The sequence below is a fragment of the Arabidopsis thaliana genome, chromosome 4 (assembly GCF_000001735.4).
Source record: "Arabidopsis thaliana chromosome 4, partial sequence".
NCBI lineage: Eukaryota > Viridiplantae > Streptophyta > Magnoliopsida > Brassicales > Brassicaceae > Arabidopsis > Arabidopsis thaliana.
This window is the reverse complement of record NC_003075.7, coordinates 6,962,279-6,977,519: the sequence shown is the minus strand read 5'-3', so window position 1 is coordinate 6,977,519 and position 15,241 is coordinate 6,962,279. Positions and strand designations below refer to the sequence as shown.

The window sequence follows — 15,241 nt, the reverse complement described above, 5'->3', positions numbered from 1 at the left end:
ACGGCCAGGAAACCCTAACTTCCATAAGAAATTTCTCGTCGTTTAACAAATCAGAATTAGGCGGAACAACGGTAGAATCGTGAACCCCGGTTGGACATTTATACAATAACCGGTTTGGTTATACATAATCAGATTATATAACCGGTTTAGTACATTGGTAGGAACCGATTTGCTAAACAACTTCAAGCTCATGAGGCTGTCGCACTGAAAGAGTGTGTTTGCTAGTAGTGAGCATTAGTGCGGTAACTCAACGGAGCAAGGAGAAACAATTGAATGTGATTCCCAAAGTTTTAGAAAATTTTTCTTTACAAAATAGGCCCTCAATTATTTTTTTTCTTCTATAAATAGGCCCCAAGTTTTAAGATTACAACAAAACCCTTTACCAAAGCTCCCTCCTACAACTGGACCACATATGCTAAACCATAGAGTTGGATGCATAAAACAAGAAATTATGAGGGTGTAAAGAACTTTGAAAAGTTGTAATCTGTTTGGACTAGTGACAATTCATTGCTAATGTTTTCACAATATATTTTTCTATTGTTGATTGGCAGGCCCGACCCATCCTTGATCGTGGGATCAAACGACCACAACTTCTACTTACTTCGTTCCTTCTTTTTTTTTGCTGCAAATTACCCTTTTTCTTAGCAATTTTTTTCTTTTCACGTTTCTATAGTGTTTGTTTTGTTTCACGTTCAGATAATGCTTATAGTATTTTTTCCCTTTCATGTTTTATAGATTATTAATATTAAACGTTTATTGTTAGTATATTTTGGAAAGACCACATACTAAAAATGTTTTAAGCCCCACAACCTAGGATCGGCTCTGTTGATTGGTAAATCAGTTTGGTTCGTACCAGTTTTTTTTTGGTGTGAAGGTTCTTACTAGCTTTTTGTATGTAATTATGTATGTTACTTTCATTTGCTGTAAATACATTCTATTCTTTTCTTTTTTTGTCGTAAATACATTCTATTCTTTAAAATCTTCTATGTTTTATCTAAATAGGTTTTTAAAAATAAATAAATAAATAAATATATATATATATATATAGAAAAGAGACTAGAATAAAAGAAAAAATGTATGGTATTAATGTATTATCCAAAGACGAGTTATGCAGTCTCCGAAATACATTTGATTTTTTATTATTATTTTTGAATTTCACATTGTTTCAACAAATTTTAAGGCGAACATATATCTTTTTTTTAATTTCTCCTCTTACTTAAATCACCCATCAAAAAGTTTTTTTTTGTAATTTAATGGTGTTAACTGAAATTATTGTGTGGTTCTAACTTCTAAGACTCCTTAATTAGATAAGGAAAAAAATTGGAATCAATCCTTTAACAAAAAAATGGAATTAATGGAGAACCACGTTTTTTTAACCTAAATTTCAGGAGGTGATAGATCTAAGATGTATCATTAAAAAAATAGACACATCTAACTTTTCTTATATATACTTTAAATTTTGTTCACTTTTTCATTAAACAAATTAACCAAAAACATCATCTGACAAAACAAAAAAAAAAAAAAAAAAAAAAAAAAAAAAAAAAAACATCATCAATTTGTTTAGAGTATATGAGATGAAGAAAGCTAGTCAACTATCAACAACCATTCTAACTATCTTCATCGTCCTTGCAATAGGTTTGTAGTTAGATTTACAAACATATTTTCTTAAAAAATATTTATATATTTTATCATATGAAAATAAAATTAGATATTAAGAACATGCAATCTATCTGAATAATGTCAATTCTATATCTCACTTAAATAGCTAAATTTAATTATTTAATAGCAAATTCAATATTTTTATATCAAAACCTTGTCAAATAGTGTTAAAGATCAAAGTCATTCCAAAACCATAGTATCCATAGTTTTTGGATAGCTTTTTTCCATTATGTCCAATACTTTATTAATTAATATATGCAAAAGTATTTAAACATTAATCTTCAAAAAAAAGAAACTGATATTTTTATGTCTCAAATATTTACTATATTAGGGATGATGGTGAAAGGAACAGTGGGAAAACAACGTCTTTGTATTAAAGTTCTAACAAATGCTTCACATGTATCTAAGGGTGCATCAACATGTGATTCGAAATTGTGTACCTCTTTATGTGAAAAGATATCTCCTCAAGGAGTTAGTTTTTGCAAGCCTATTGCAACTACAGGACAATCCAAGAAAGGAAATCCAGTATGTAACTGCAGATATTGGTGTCGATCGGATGGAACCCCGCACACCACATAGATTTATGAGACAATCAGATAACCAAGATCAAATGATAGCAATTCATCGACAATTTTTTTATATAAGAAAAATTCATAATAATTGTATTTAACAATACTACATAAATAATTATCATTGTAAATATATTAAATAAGTAGACCATGGCATAATCACTATTGTGCTATGGTGTATGTGTGTCTTCATATAATGTATGATTTAAACTATAAATTAAATAACTTTCTATTGATCATCATTGATAGTTTATTAATTAATTTTCTATCTGAAATATGTTTAATATCTATTGTTAAACTTTAAACCTTGTATATCAGAATTACAAATACGAGAAATAAATTTCAAAGTAAAAAAAAAAACTAAATTATCAAAAAATAAATTACCATAAATTGTATCTCATAATTATCATCACATATATTAATATATTATTTTTTATTTTTAAAAAGAGCTAGCCCTCAAAATAGAGGGGGCACAAGAAAAACACATTTTGGGAGATTATTCAGGGAATTTTATAGTAAACAAAGAGTAAAATTTAAAAGTTTATAAAATCGGAAGCATCTCTTGCAAGAAAAACCAAACTTGAAACCAATTATACATGTGATGTGCATGGGCTAAAATATTTAGGGGGAATCTAAGGCATAATCAGTGTCGTGCCTACTTGGAAAAAGAAAAAAAAAAAAAAAAAAACAATGTCCTACGGCCTTATATTTTACAGAAAAATAGAGAAGCCATAGTTACAAATATTGTAATTAATGTGATCTATTGTTAGAACTATTTTTGGGATGATTTTTTCTTCCTCCAATTACATTACATGGGCACATTTCTGAAACGATTTTAAGGTTAATCCACCGTGTAAAGAAAAAAAACTCCATTTTTTTTGTCTAAATGTAATTTGTCCACACACTTTTTTTTAATTACATAGACTCTTTTTTTGTTTTTGTCAATTCCTTCGTTTACAAAATTTTGTCTATTAACCACAAAATCATTTAAACATTGATTATATAGCTTTTGTCAAAATTTATGTGTAGAAAATTTTAACTTTTGGGTTTTGGCGTTTGGTATAATATAAACACATGGTAATTGTGCTAGAACAAAGTTGTTGTCAATTTGTAGAAAATATCTAGTCTCACGTAGGATTAGATGTTTTTGGTGATTATCATAAAAGACTGAAGAAGTCTAAACAAAATATAGAAGGATCTAATATATTATTTATTATTCTTGTGATCTTCTAGATCCTTCTATACAAAATTGGTTCATAAGTGGTTGTAGTGGAGGTTAATTTATCAGATTAGTAGTCTGCCAAATTCTTGTCTTGCCATGGAAACAAACAGGAAAGGACTAGTAGTACTCTACCTAGACAGAAGTTTGGTATTATATATATGTACCCATTAGTAGTTTAGTACAAAACAAATTTGATCTTCAACTTCTTTACACATAGAAGTTGCTTGTGCTGCAAGGAAAATGCTGCGGACTAGTGCAAAAGCAATCATTTTACCGAGGAGTGACTCTAGTGATTGACGCACTATCTATAGTATAAGGAATAGATTTGCTGCTCGATTGCCCCAGCTCGGATCCATAAGTTAAAGGGTCTAAATTGGATCTGTTCCTGAAGAAAAATCCAGGTGGTCGAGGCACAGGCAGAGTAATGGAGCTATTAGTAAGCATTTGAAATATTGTAGACATCTCTGGCCGATCTACAGGAGTTTCTTGAACACATAAAAGTCCGATATGGATACATCTTATGACTTTATCATTATCGCAGCTTTCCTCAATCGCAGGGTCGATGAGATCTAAAGGTGAGTCATTGTTCCAAAGCCGCCAAACCTGCCAAGAAACTCATATTATCAAAATCCTCGATGGTCACAATCAAGACAGAGTAATATTTTGGTTTGGTTTTTGCTCACATGTGTCACCAAATTGCCACCAGAATCATCTATCTTATAGAAGCTGCTGTTCTTCTTGCCACAAACAATCTCCAGAATCAATACTCCAAAGCTATAAACATCAGATTTGGTAGAGAACTGGCCATGCGTCACATACTCTGGAGGCATGTAACCGCTGCAAATATATAGATGAAATATTTTATGTTAATCAGAAACAGAAGCAGAATTTTAATTAGAATACTTACAAAGTTCCAACAACTCTTCTTGTATTGTCTTCAGTTTGGTCCACTCTAAAATTCCTTGCCATTCCAAAATCCGCTATTTTAGGGTTCATATCAGCATCTAAAAGAATGTTACTTGCTTTGATGTCACGGTGTATGATGGTTAGCCGCGAGTCTTGATGAAGATAGAGAAGCCCTCGCGTAATCCCTCCTATGATGTTGTACCGTCTTTTCCAATCTAGCTGACTCTTCTTGGTTGGATCTGCATAAGACAAATATTTTTAAAAACATTTGGTAAAATGCACATAATTAAACCAAGTAAGTGTTTTTGTTTATTACCAAAGAGGAAATAATTAAGGCTCTTGTTGGGAACAAACTCGTAGACAAGTATCTGTTCATCTCTTTCTAAGCAAAACCCAAGAAGCCTAACAAGATTCTTATGTTGAAGCTTAGCCACAATTACAACCTCGTTCTTGAACTCTTGTGTGCCTTGTCCTGAATTACTCGATAGCCGCTTCACCGCAACTTCTGTTTCGTTTGGTAACATTCCCTACAAATATACAATATTACAATTACTGACGAATGAAACCAAAGTTGCGGTGAAGCGGCTATCGAAGCTTCTTAAGTGATTAGTATTTTTGACAAATCAAGCTAGCATAGATATATGTAGAGCTCAGCTTAAAAATACCTTGTAAACTTCACCAAACCCACCTTTACCTAGCTTGTTATTCCTCGAAAATTTATCAGTTGCCGCTTCGAGGGTCATAAAATCAAATTGCAGAGACTGTGGACTTGTCATGTCATCATCAGCTGCAATAACTTATATATGGTTTCTACTACTGGTTCCAAAAAAAAGCAATGTAACAATTAAGAGAGAAAAAAAAACTCACTTTTAGGTTTTAGTGTTTTGTACGATTGTCTTCTCTTCCGTATGACCAATACTAAAGCGAGCAGCACTACAAATATAACCACGGAGACAACAACTGCAACAATAGCTCCCGTAGATATTGTTTTCCCATCTGGAGATGGTGGAGGTAGCGATGGCGTGTCACCAAAGGCACCAAGATATTCAGAACCATCCCACCTGAAAAAGCAGACCGGCTTGCGAATAGTTCCTCCTATGAACCCATTGCAGCAACTCTGGTACATACGCACATTATCTCGAATACAAGTTTCACATTCCATAGAGGATATCCCTCGAATACATTGCATCAGCGCATATATACGAGCAGAACCTATCCGAGGGGATATATCGGCCAGGTAACGAGTTCGACCGACTCTGGTGATCATAGAGTTCATGAACTCCTCCCATGTTCTTGTATAAGCTGCAAGGTCCCCTTGGAATAGTCCACTATTTAGATCTCCTATAACCATTGTCGGCTCTAGATCCATTTTGTTGAAAAACGAGCTGTTGGAGTAACGAACGAAACAGAGTGTTTTCTGGGATCTCCAGTCGTATGAGTCGGTCTGGTTCGGGCAGTTTTGTAATATACCCGTAGATGCGATTTGCATACAATCATCACAGACCTTTGGATCAGTCCCTGGGATACAGAGACCTAACGCATAGATTCTATCAGGGCCTTCACCGACAGAACCGTTGTAGTAGCCGTCTCGAGAACTCACGTTGGAAGCAAGGTTTGAGAGAATGAGATGACGGTTTGTGTCATAAGTACCGTTGGGTCTGAAAAACATTGAATCCACGCATTTTTGTGCAGACACGTAGCCGAAGCTAATGGCGAGGACAAAACAGAGGATTGACAAGAGATTTTGCAGACACATATCTTTTTTGGATATTTTACTTTGGTCAGGTATGTGTTACAGATTGTAAATAATGTACACATTTTATTTTACTGTAGCACTTAGGGTCGTTGATTTTGTCAAAAAGCATGGTTGGTTAGAAATTTTGTTAAGTAATTGAGGAAAGCATATTCAAGTCAGCTCGGTAATGGTTTTACTAGAACATTTTGGATGTTGATTAGTCAAAAAGTATGGGTGGTAGGAATTTTCGTTAAGTAGTTGTTGAGACAAACATAGTCAAGTCAATGCGATAAATATAAAATCTTTTTCTGTTAGTGTTGCGGACTTTTTCTGTTAAAGTATTATAATACAAACAGTACTATATAAAGGGTTTGTTACTTGCAGTACTGTTAAAACTCTGTTCTGGTGGTATACTGGAGATAGTGTGTTTAATTCCATTGACATGTACGCTAAAGATCACACCACGCGTGATATAGGAGAACTCGTTAGCTTGTGTCGATTCTTGGTCTTATTTCAAGACGTATGTTCAAATTCGTTAGCGATTATGAGTTAATACGTTTAGTGTTCAAGCAATAGCATGTTGTTGGTAATATTTATCAAGATGATATTGTAACACCTCTATTAAAGGAATATAGTGGTGTATATAGTGCTTCGGAGAGGCAATCTATGTCACCAAAGTCCACTTATCTTTTCGGTGAAACATCCTGTCACAGTTAATTAAGTGTGCTTCCGGAAGTCTTTATAGCCTCTTGAAATAGCGAAAACCAGTCTTTGAAAGAGAGGACTTGGATGAGAGACGTTACAAATATACTAGCACATGTGAAGCTGCTAGATAGAGTTTGATGAAACATAAAAACCTTAGAGATCTACAAATGTTGGTGATCAAAATCATTGGAACATCATCATAATATAAGTGTAGTTGCATGGATATTTCAGGGGAAATAATAAAATTTGTTGCCACTTTATAGAAAATCTGGGGGAGCAAAAAGCTGAATAAGCAAGCTGGTGACTATCATAGATGACTGAAGAAGTAAAAAAATGGGTTCGTAAGTGGTTGTTCTTAGAGGTTAATGTATCATATTTGAGGTTTGACAAATTCTCATCTTGCCATGGGAAAAAACAAGAAAGGAATACTCTACCTACACGGCTACACATAAGTTTGGTTTTATATGTACCCATATTACCATAAAAATTAACTGGACCTTTGAAAACTGGAGTTGCTTGTGTTACAAGTAAAATGCTACTGACTAGTGCAAAAGCAATCATCTCACCGAGGAGTGGCTCTAGTGATTGACGCACTATCTATAGAAAAAGGAACAGACATGCTGCTGGATTGCCCCTGCTCGGATCCATAGGTTAAGGGGTCTAAATTGGGTCTGTTCCTGAAGAAAAATCCAGGTGGTCGAGGCACAGGCAGAGTAATGGAGCTATTGGTAAGCATTTGAAAGATTGTAGACATCTCTGGACGATCTGCCGGAGTTTCTTGAACACATAAAATTCCGATATGGATACATCTAATGACTTCATCATTATCGTAGCTTTCCTTAATCGCAGGGTCGATGAGATCTAAGGGTGAATCATTGTTCCAAAGCCTCCAAACCTGCCAAGAAATTAAACTCATATTCAGAATCCAAATCCTTGATGGTCACAATCTAAACAAAGTAAAATTTTAAATTGTTTTCTGCTCACATGTGTCACTAAATTTCCCCCAGAATCATCCATCTGAAAGAAGCTGCTGTTCTTCTTGCCACAAACAATCTCCAAGATCAATACACCAAAGCTATATACATCAGATTTGGTAGAGAATTGGCCATGTGTCACATACTCTGGAGGCATGTAACCGCTGCAAATATACAACATAAAAAGGTTTATGTTAATCAGAAACAAACAAATAGAAAAAGGTTTATCAATTTTAAAGAGATTATCGGAGTACTAACAAGGTTCCAACAACTCTTCCTGTCTGGTCTTCAGTTTGGTCCACTCTAAAATTCCTTGCCATTCCAAAATCAGCTATTTTAGGGTTCATATCAGCATCTAAAAGTATGTTACTTGCTTTGATGTCACGGTGTATGATTGTTAGCCTTGAGTCTTGATGAAGATAGAGAAGTCCTCGCGTAACCCCTCCTATGATGTTGTACCGTCTTTTCCAATCTAGTTGACTTTTCATTTTTGGATCTAAATTACACTATAATTATAAGAAAATTTGATGAATGAACATAAATTAAACCAAGTGTTATTGTTTATTACCAAAGAGGAAATAATCAAGGCTCTTGTTGGAAACAAACTCGTAGACAAGTATCTGTTCATCTCTTTCTATGCAAAACCCAAGAAGCCTAACAAGATTCTTGTGTTGAAGTTTGGCCACAATCACAACCTCGTTCTTGAACTCTTGTGTGCCTTGTCCTGAATTACTCGATAGACGCTTTACCGCAATTTCTGTTTCATTAGGTAACATTCCCTACATATGAAAAACTTATAAGTTCTTAGTTTTCACAGCAAATCAAGCAGTCATAGATATATGTAGAGCTCAGCTCAAATATACCTTGTAAACTTCACCGAATCCGCCTTGACCTAGCTTGTTGTTCCTCGAAAAATTATCTGTTGCCACTTCAATTGTTGTAAAATCAAATTGCAGAGACTGTGGACTTGTCATATCATCATCAGCTGCAAATATATAACATATGCATGGTTACTAATATGCATTCCAATAAGTAATGTGAGAGTGATAAAAAAACAAAAACAAAAAAAGTAACTCACTATGATATTTCAGTGTTTTGTATGATTGTCTTCGCTTCCAAATAACTAATCCTAAAGCGACTAGCACCACGAAGATAACTGCGGAAACAACAATAGCCACAATAACTCCTGTAGAGATCTTTTTTCCATCTGGATCACGAGGAGGAGGAGGAGGAAGAGGAAGCGGCGTGGGGGGTTGAGATGGCGCTTCATCACCGAAGGCACCATAATATTTATAACCATCCCACCGGAAATAGCAGACCGGCTTGTTAACGACTCCACCTATGAACCCATTGCAGCAACTCTGGTAGTCATCGACACATTTTCCAAGACAGGTTTCACAGTCTTCAGAAGATATCCCCGGAATACACTGCATCAGCGCGTATATAAGATCAGGAGACAAAGGTTCCTGATTTATCCGAGGGGATATATCAGCCAGGTATCGAGTTTGACCGACTCGGGTGAACATAAAGTTCATGAACGCGTCCCATGTTCTTGTATAAGCTGTGAGGTTCCCTTGGAACCTCATAGTATTGTAAACTGCGTGAGTTGGCTCTAGAGCCATCTTGTTGAAAAACGAGTTGTTAGAGTAACGAACGAAACAGAGCGTCTTGTCGGCGTTGTCGCCTGTCCAGTAGAATGAGTCGGTCTGGTTCGGACAGGTTTGTAATAAACCTTGAGACGCGAGTTGGATACAATCGGAACACACCCTTGGATCAGACCCTGGGATACAGAGACCTAAGGCATAGATTCTTCCAGCTCCTTCACCGACCGAAACGTTGTAGAAGCGGTTGTTTTGAGAACTGACGTTGGAAGCTAACGTTGATAGAACGAGACGACGGTTAGTGTCATAGTTACCGTTAGGTCTGAAAAACACAGACTCCCCGCATTTTTGGGCAGAGACGAAGCCGAAACTAACGGTAAGGACAAAACAGAGGATTGCACAGAGAGTGTTCAAACACATTTTTTCTCTTGACATTTTACTTTGCTCAGATACTTGTTGCAGATCTTAGAACTTGAATCTTTAAAAGGAAATGTTTATTTTGGAACGTTGATTTGGTCAAAACAGCTTTCGCGTGTAGAATTTTCGTCAAGTAGTGGATACGTGCATTAATGCACAAGTCACCTAGGTCAACGTTTTGGATAATTTAATACTTTATAAACACGTTAGGTAAATATGATGAAAGTGAACGTAGACCAATTCTTGATCTGTAGCTCTTCTAGGCCCTATTTGACACCAAAACGTTCTAACTTACTCCAAAACACAATGCAACAAGCAATGACCAAACACAAGTATTTAAGTCGTCGGTTCCTATTGTTTTAAAAATCTCTTAGTCTCCATTAAGGAATGAGTACCGTTGGGTCTAAAATACTGAGTCCCTGCATCTTTGTGAAGGAAGACACAAAGCAGAAACATGTGAGGATAAAACAGTGGATAGCCTAGTTTGATTTCATTCACCGTACTATTTTGAGAACCTTGATTTGGTCAAAAAAAGATGTTATTGGGCAGGTGAGCCAAGCATTTATTCTTAACAAAAAATGAACGTGAATACATAAACCAGAATCAAAATGAGATAACTTTTAATATTCAAAAATAATTCAATCCTCAGTGTTTCTATACATTGACTTTGAAAATAGAGTTGAGGTAATACAACAGAGTGCAGAAGCAAGAGTTTTACCGAGGAGTGTAGTGATTGTTGCATTGTCGATAGAACAAGTAACAGATTCATTGTTATATTGGTCTGGCTCCAATCCACGGCGTAATGTGTCTGACTCAGGTCTGTTCCTGAAGAAAAATCCAGGTGGTTGAGGGACATTTAGAGTAATGGAGCTATTAGTGAGCATTTGGAATATTGTAGACAATGCTGGTCGATTCACAGGATTTTCTTGAACGCATAAAAGTCCGATATGGATGCATCTAGTGACTTCATCTTTCTCATAGCTTCCGCTAATCGCCGGATCTACGAGCTCTAAAGATGAATCAGTGTTCCAAAGTCTCCAAACCTGCAAACAAACTCGTATTCAGAATCGATGATCACAGTTAGAAAGTAAAAAAAGCATTTTAGATTTCAGCTCACATATGTGACCAAGTTGCAAACAGAACCATCCATCTGATAGAAGCTGCTATTCTTCCTGCCACTAACAATCTCTAGAATCAATACTCCGAAGCTATAGACATCGGATTTGGTAGAGAATTGGCCATGCGCAACATATTCTGGAGGCATGTAACCGCTGCAAATATATACATGACAATGTTTACGTTAGTCAGTAACAAAAACCGTTCATCAGAGAATTGTGCCCATTGTAAATAATAAGGAGAATACTAACAAGGTTCCAACGACTCTTCCTGTACTGTCTTCAGTTTGATGATCTCTGAAATTCCTAGCCATCCCGAAATCCGCTATTTTCGGGTTCATATCAGCATCTAAAAGAATGTTACTCGCTTTGATGTCACGGTGTATGATGGTGAGCCTAGAGTCTTGATGAAGATAGAGAAGCCCTCGTGTAATCCCTCCAATGATGTTGTACCGTCTTGTCCAGTCCAGCTGACCCTTTTTTGTTGGGTCTGCACATCCATTTGCAAATCCAAGCTTAAGATTTCAAGAATATTGGATCAAGAGGAAAATTAGACTACTAGTACTACCGAAGAGGAAATAATCGAGGCTCTTGTTGGGAACAAACTCAAAGACGAGTATCTTTTCTTCTCCTTGCAGAGCAAAACCGAGAAGCCTAACGAGATTCCGGTGCTGAAGTTTTGCTACAAGAAGCACCTCGTTCTTGAACTCCAATTCACCTTGATCTGAAGTTCTTGACAGCCTCTTGACTGCAACTTCAGTTCCATTTGATAACGTACCCTGCATATTACAACTGAATCTAACTAATCATCCCACTATCTCAATATCTTCAAACATAACACAAATACAACTTAAGAGTAGTTGGGGAGAAAATGCCTTGTAAACTTCGCCGAAACCACCTTGACCAATCTTGTTACTCGCCAAAAAGTTACTTGTTGCAGCTTCAATGTCTTTAATATCAAACTGGAGATATCCAACTGTTGTAATATCATCGGCAGCTGCACAATGAAAATGTAGGTGGTTTTATGGTCAGGTCGGTGAAATTCTTTCGTAAATTAGCAGCAAGACCAGCTGATAAGAAAGAAAACAAGAGGAACTCACTTTCTGAGGCAAAAGCTTGATATTTTTTTCTACTCCTGCAAACAGAAACCCCTAGAGCAAGCAGAGCCATGATTATGACCATTGCAACGACAATGACAATCCCAATGATAGTTCCTGTATGAATCGTTTTTTCATCTGTGCAAGACCAAATCACCTAGCTCTTCTTAGAGTTGAATACAAGAAGGGTTATTTCTATCATTTATTTAAGTAAATCACATACCTTTGTTGGTCACTGGAGGTGGGGATTGCAGCTGAGATGAGGGTGGAGGCGCTAGCGTAAGAAGATCAAAGGCGCCATTGAAAGGGTATAGATCCCACCGGAAAATGCAACTAGGCCGATACACATAGCCGCCTTGCTTCCCATGACAACAACCAACATAGTCATCAACACTTTGTTTTAAACAAGTGTTACAGTTGGAAGGAGAGACGTCTGGCGTGCATTGCATCAAAGCGTAGACCATTTGAGAATTTGTCAAGTTTGTTTCATCAGCTGCATAGAATCTACTGTTATCAAATGATAAATATTTTATTGATGCTGATGAAGCTTTAGTCACCATATGAGCTATCAATCGCTCCCATAATCTATCAAAATCTGTTAAGTTTGTGCTGAGATTTCCAACGTTATAACCAATAGAAACTGATTCCAAATCCAATGGTCTAGAAGACGGCTGGTTATAGTAACGTGCCATACATACAGTTTTCCCTCCACCTGACCAGTGAATTGCTGCTGTCTGGTTGGGACATGTCTGTATTAACTGTCTTGTGACGTCCATGATACAATCCCTACAAAGCTTTTGTTTAGCACCTGGGATGCACATCCCCATTGCGTAGAGTTGGTCAGGATCTGTTCCAATCGAAGCGTTGTAGAAGCCATCTTGAGCTGTGACTTCAGATGGAAGAGATGAGAGAATGATTCGGCGGTTCTTGTCAAATGTACCACCTGGTGTAAAAGTTCCAAACTTCTCCGAGCATAACTGTGCAGAGACAACAATAATTAAGCTCACAGGGACAAGCCAGAAGATCAATGAGAAGAGATTATTTTGACGCATTTTCCAAAAAAGGAATAGATGAGTTTCTTTAGTGTCTCAAGCTGAATATAGACTAACTTACACAACCATGCCTTTCATAAGAGCAAGTTGTAAACATTATTTTATTATATGGATAGAGAATATAAATAAAACAATGGCAACTTGTTAGAAAGAAATTATGAACTGGACCACTCAGAGTTATTCCAACAAGTCACTGTGACTCTCAACTACTACTTCAAGCCATAACAAGACTCTGAACATGTTGTTGCAGGACAATCAATAGCTTTTTGGAGTATCATGAATAACATTTTCTAAATCAACGCGACTCTCTGAGTACTTGAAGAAGCAATTGATTGAAATGGATGATCACTGTGATAAATCTGAGGACTACATTTTCTTGAGTTATTTTGTAAATTATAGAAAACAAACAAAATGCAAACTTCATTGCACTTTGCAAAGTTTCTTTTTACCAAAAGGTTTTTGGTCCAAAACATGCTCGCTTGAACCAGAAAGAAACGCATTAACTATAGCACAATATACCGACTCAACACGGATAACTAGAGAGGTTCTAGTAAACATGAACAGAAGTACAGAACCGTAGCATCCAAGTAATCTAATAACATAATGTTTCATCATCAAAGGCCAAAACAGAAGAACATTTGTGTTTTTGTTTGGTATATCGGCCTTACCGAGCAAAGTAGTGATTTGAGAAGCGGAGAACAGCTGTTAGATACATTGACTGCTTTAAAATGTCTCTGCAACTTCAAGTCTTCCCGGAAGTTTCAGCATACACTTCCACCGAATTGACAGAAAGCGAGTGGTTGCTTGCTTCAGATTAAACAGTGCAGCTGACCAAAAGAATTCCAAAAATCAGAAAGAAACAACACAAAACACAAAAGACATCAATCTTAACCTGAAGAGAAAAGAAAAAGAGCCACCTACTCAAAGTGATTAATAACAGTTTACTTTGAAGCAGAAGATGATTCGGAAACTGAAACACTCTTTATATAAGTCATGTCTCATGTCTTCTATATACGATTCAATTCTTAATTTGGCCAACAATGGCTCCTTTAGTCTCTATCACAAACATTTCTAAAACCAGATACTCCGAATCAATATCAGATCCAAAGAAACCTCACCCTCATTAGCTATGTCGCAAGAAGCATCTTCACAAGAAGCAGTCTTTCTCAAACACTTCCATGAGCAAAACCCTTTGGCTTAATCCCACCAATCTGAAAACCCTTTTGTTCTTCTTTATGACAAGTTATATCATTTGCTCTGACTTCTTTCCTCACTAGAAACTTCATCTGTGAGATTCCCAGACATGGCCATACCCGAAAAGTTCAAGAGACATGGGTATCGCGCAACGTCGGAAACACCATCGCCTTCAACAATGTTTTCGAGTAATGCAAATCCAAACGCCAATCTATCTAAACACTGTCGTTTCGTAATATTATTCACCATCATCGCCTGAAACTACTTCGGAAACACCATATTCATCGTCGCCGTCGTTCCCTTAACCAAAACTCTGCCGTTTATAATTTAAAAACGCCGGCTTTAAACGTTGTCGTCTCAACTTACCAATACGCAGTCATTTATCGACCTAAACGCTGTCGTTTTATTTATGCAAAACGACAGTGTTTCAAATAAAAAAACTGAAGCTATAAATCTCGCCGTTCGATATTTTAGCACGGCGTCGTTCAATTAAACACACCAATTTTTTTAATGCAGCCTATGCAGGCAATAATCTAGATTAATCTTGTACATACTGTCAAAATTAGTCTAGATTTCACCGTTCATAATCAAAGGGCAAACATACACAAACACAAACACAAACACAAACTTTAAACTTTCTTCTCCAAAATACTAAATGGAGTCACCAAATTAATTTATACGAGTGACGAGTCATTCAATCCCAAATCCCTATAAACTAATTTTTGTCTTTTACCAATTTGGACCAAAATGTTTTAAAGTTGAAAGTTTGGTCAAAAGTGGGTCTTCCCAATTACGATGCGGCCCATTATGGATAGAAAACTAGCTATCAGAGTATATTGTTTAATAGTAATCTTAAAAAAATTAAGTATACCACTTCCAATAAATCACACAAGTATTAATTTCATAAACTCTTTTCGAAATAAAATTAAAATTAACATAGAGTCGAAAGATTTTAATTGGGGATAGGAATCCCACATGAACTTCCCGAGAAACAA

At 36.2% G+C, this 15,241-nt stretch overlaps 4 protein-coding genes across 10 annotated transcripts; 1 reads left to right on the top strand and 3 right to left on the bottom strand.

Annotated features, from left to right (window-relative positions):
* Nucleotides 1-1,505: 1,505 nt before the first annotated feature.
* LCR11 (low-molecular-weight cysteine-rich 11) lies at nucleotides 1,506-2,469 on the top strand. Its single transcript, NM_001036542.2, has 2 exons — nucleotides 1,506-1,635; nucleotides 1,991-2,469. Exons 1-2 carry the CDS (start codon nucleotides 1,575-1,577, stop codon nucleotides 2,236-2,238), a joined length of 309 nt encoding a protein of 102 aa, NP_001031619.1. The 5' UTR covers nucleotides 1,506-1,574; the 3' UTR covers nucleotides 2,239-2,469.
* Nucleotides 2,470-3,557: 1,088 nt separating this feature from the next.
* CRK32 (cysteine-rich RLK (RECEPTOR-like protein kinase) 32) lies at nucleotides 3,558-6,119 on the bottom strand (the record flags this gene model as incomplete). 4 transcript variants are annotated; one of them, NM_001340716.1, is made up of 6 exons in its annotated part: nucleotides 3,558-4,053; nucleotides 4,134-4,287; nucleotides 4,358-4,595; nucleotides 4,673-4,883; nucleotides 5,022-5,152; nucleotides 5,224-6,119. In NM_001340716.1, 6 exons carry the CDS (start codon nucleotides 6,110-6,112, stop codon nucleotides 3,721-3,723), a joined length of 1,956 nt encoding a protein of 651 aa, NP_001328211.1. In that variant the 3' UTR covers nucleotides 3,558-3,720. The 4 variants fall into 4 exon arrangements, with proteins under 4 accessions (NP_001328211.1, NP_001328212.1, NP_001328210.1 ...); NM_001340717.1 differs by having other exon boundaries at nucleotides 3,629-4,053; nucleotides 5,022-5,143; NM_117219.2 differs by having other exon boundaries at nucleotides 3,684-4,053; nucleotides 4,649-4,883; nucleotides 5,022-5,143; nucleotides 5,224-6,112.
* A 931-nt stretch (nucleotides 6,120-7,050) lies between these two features.
* CRK31 (cysteine-rich RLK (RECEPTOR-like protein kinase) 31) lies at nucleotides 7,051-9,811 on the bottom strand (the record flags this gene model as incomplete). 2 transcript variants are annotated; one of them, NM_001340714.1, is made up of 6 exons in its annotated part: nucleotides 7,051-7,691; nucleotides 7,781-7,934; nucleotides 8,029-8,266; nucleotides 8,339-8,549; nucleotides 8,634-8,755; nucleotides 8,849-9,811. In NM_001340714.1, the coding sequence occupies 6 exons, from the start codon at nucleotides 9,804-9,806 to the stop codon at nucleotides 7,359-7,361; spliced, it is 2,016 nt and encodes a 671-aa protein (NP_001329009.1). In that variant the 3' UTR covers nucleotides 7,051-7,358. The 2 variants fall into 2 exon arrangements, with proteins under 2 accessions (NP_001329009.1, NP_192886.1); NM_117218.2 differs by having other exon boundaries at nucleotides 7,275-7,691; nucleotides 8,849-9,791.
* A 508-nt stretch (nucleotides 9,812-10,319) lies between these two features.
* On the bottom strand, nucleotides 10,320-13,999 carry CRK30 (cysteine-rich RLK (RECEPTOR-like protein kinase) 30; the record flags this gene model as incomplete). Of its 3 annotated transcripts, NM_001340712.1 has the most annotated exons (9): nucleotides 10,320-10,831; nucleotides 10,906-11,059; nucleotides 11,156-11,393; nucleotides 11,472-11,682; nucleotides 11,779-11,900; nucleotides 12,004-12,138; nucleotides 12,224-12,977; nucleotides 13,721-13,879; nucleotides 13,970-13,999. In NM_001340712.1, 7 exons carry the CDS (start codon nucleotides 12,825-12,827, stop codon nucleotides 10,427-10,429), a joined length of 1,869 nt encoding a protein of 622 aa, NP_001327992.1. The 3 variants fall into 3 exon arrangements, with proteins under 3 accessions (NP_001327992.1, NP_001327991.1, NP_192885.1); NM_001340713.1 differs by lacking the exons at nucleotides 13,721-13,879; nucleotides 13,970-13,999 and having other exon boundaries at nucleotides 12,224-13,122; NM_117217.1 differs by lacking the exons at nucleotides 13,721-13,879; nucleotides 13,970-13,999 and having other exon boundaries at nucleotides 10,427-10,831; nucleotides 11,463-11,682; nucleotides 12,224-13,052.
* Nucleotides 14,000-15,241: the final 1,242 nt, after the last annotated feature.

Excerpts from the sequence above, each read along its gene's own strand:
- LCR11 (NM_001036542.2), top strand. The coding sequence starts at position 1,575 with ATGAAGAAAGCTAGTCAACTATCAACAACCATTCTAACTATCTTCATC. Across the intron at positions 1,636-1,990 it reads CTTCATCGTCCTTGCAATAG|GGATGATGGTGAAAGGAACA; the intron begins GTTTGTAGTTAG and ends TTACTATATTAG.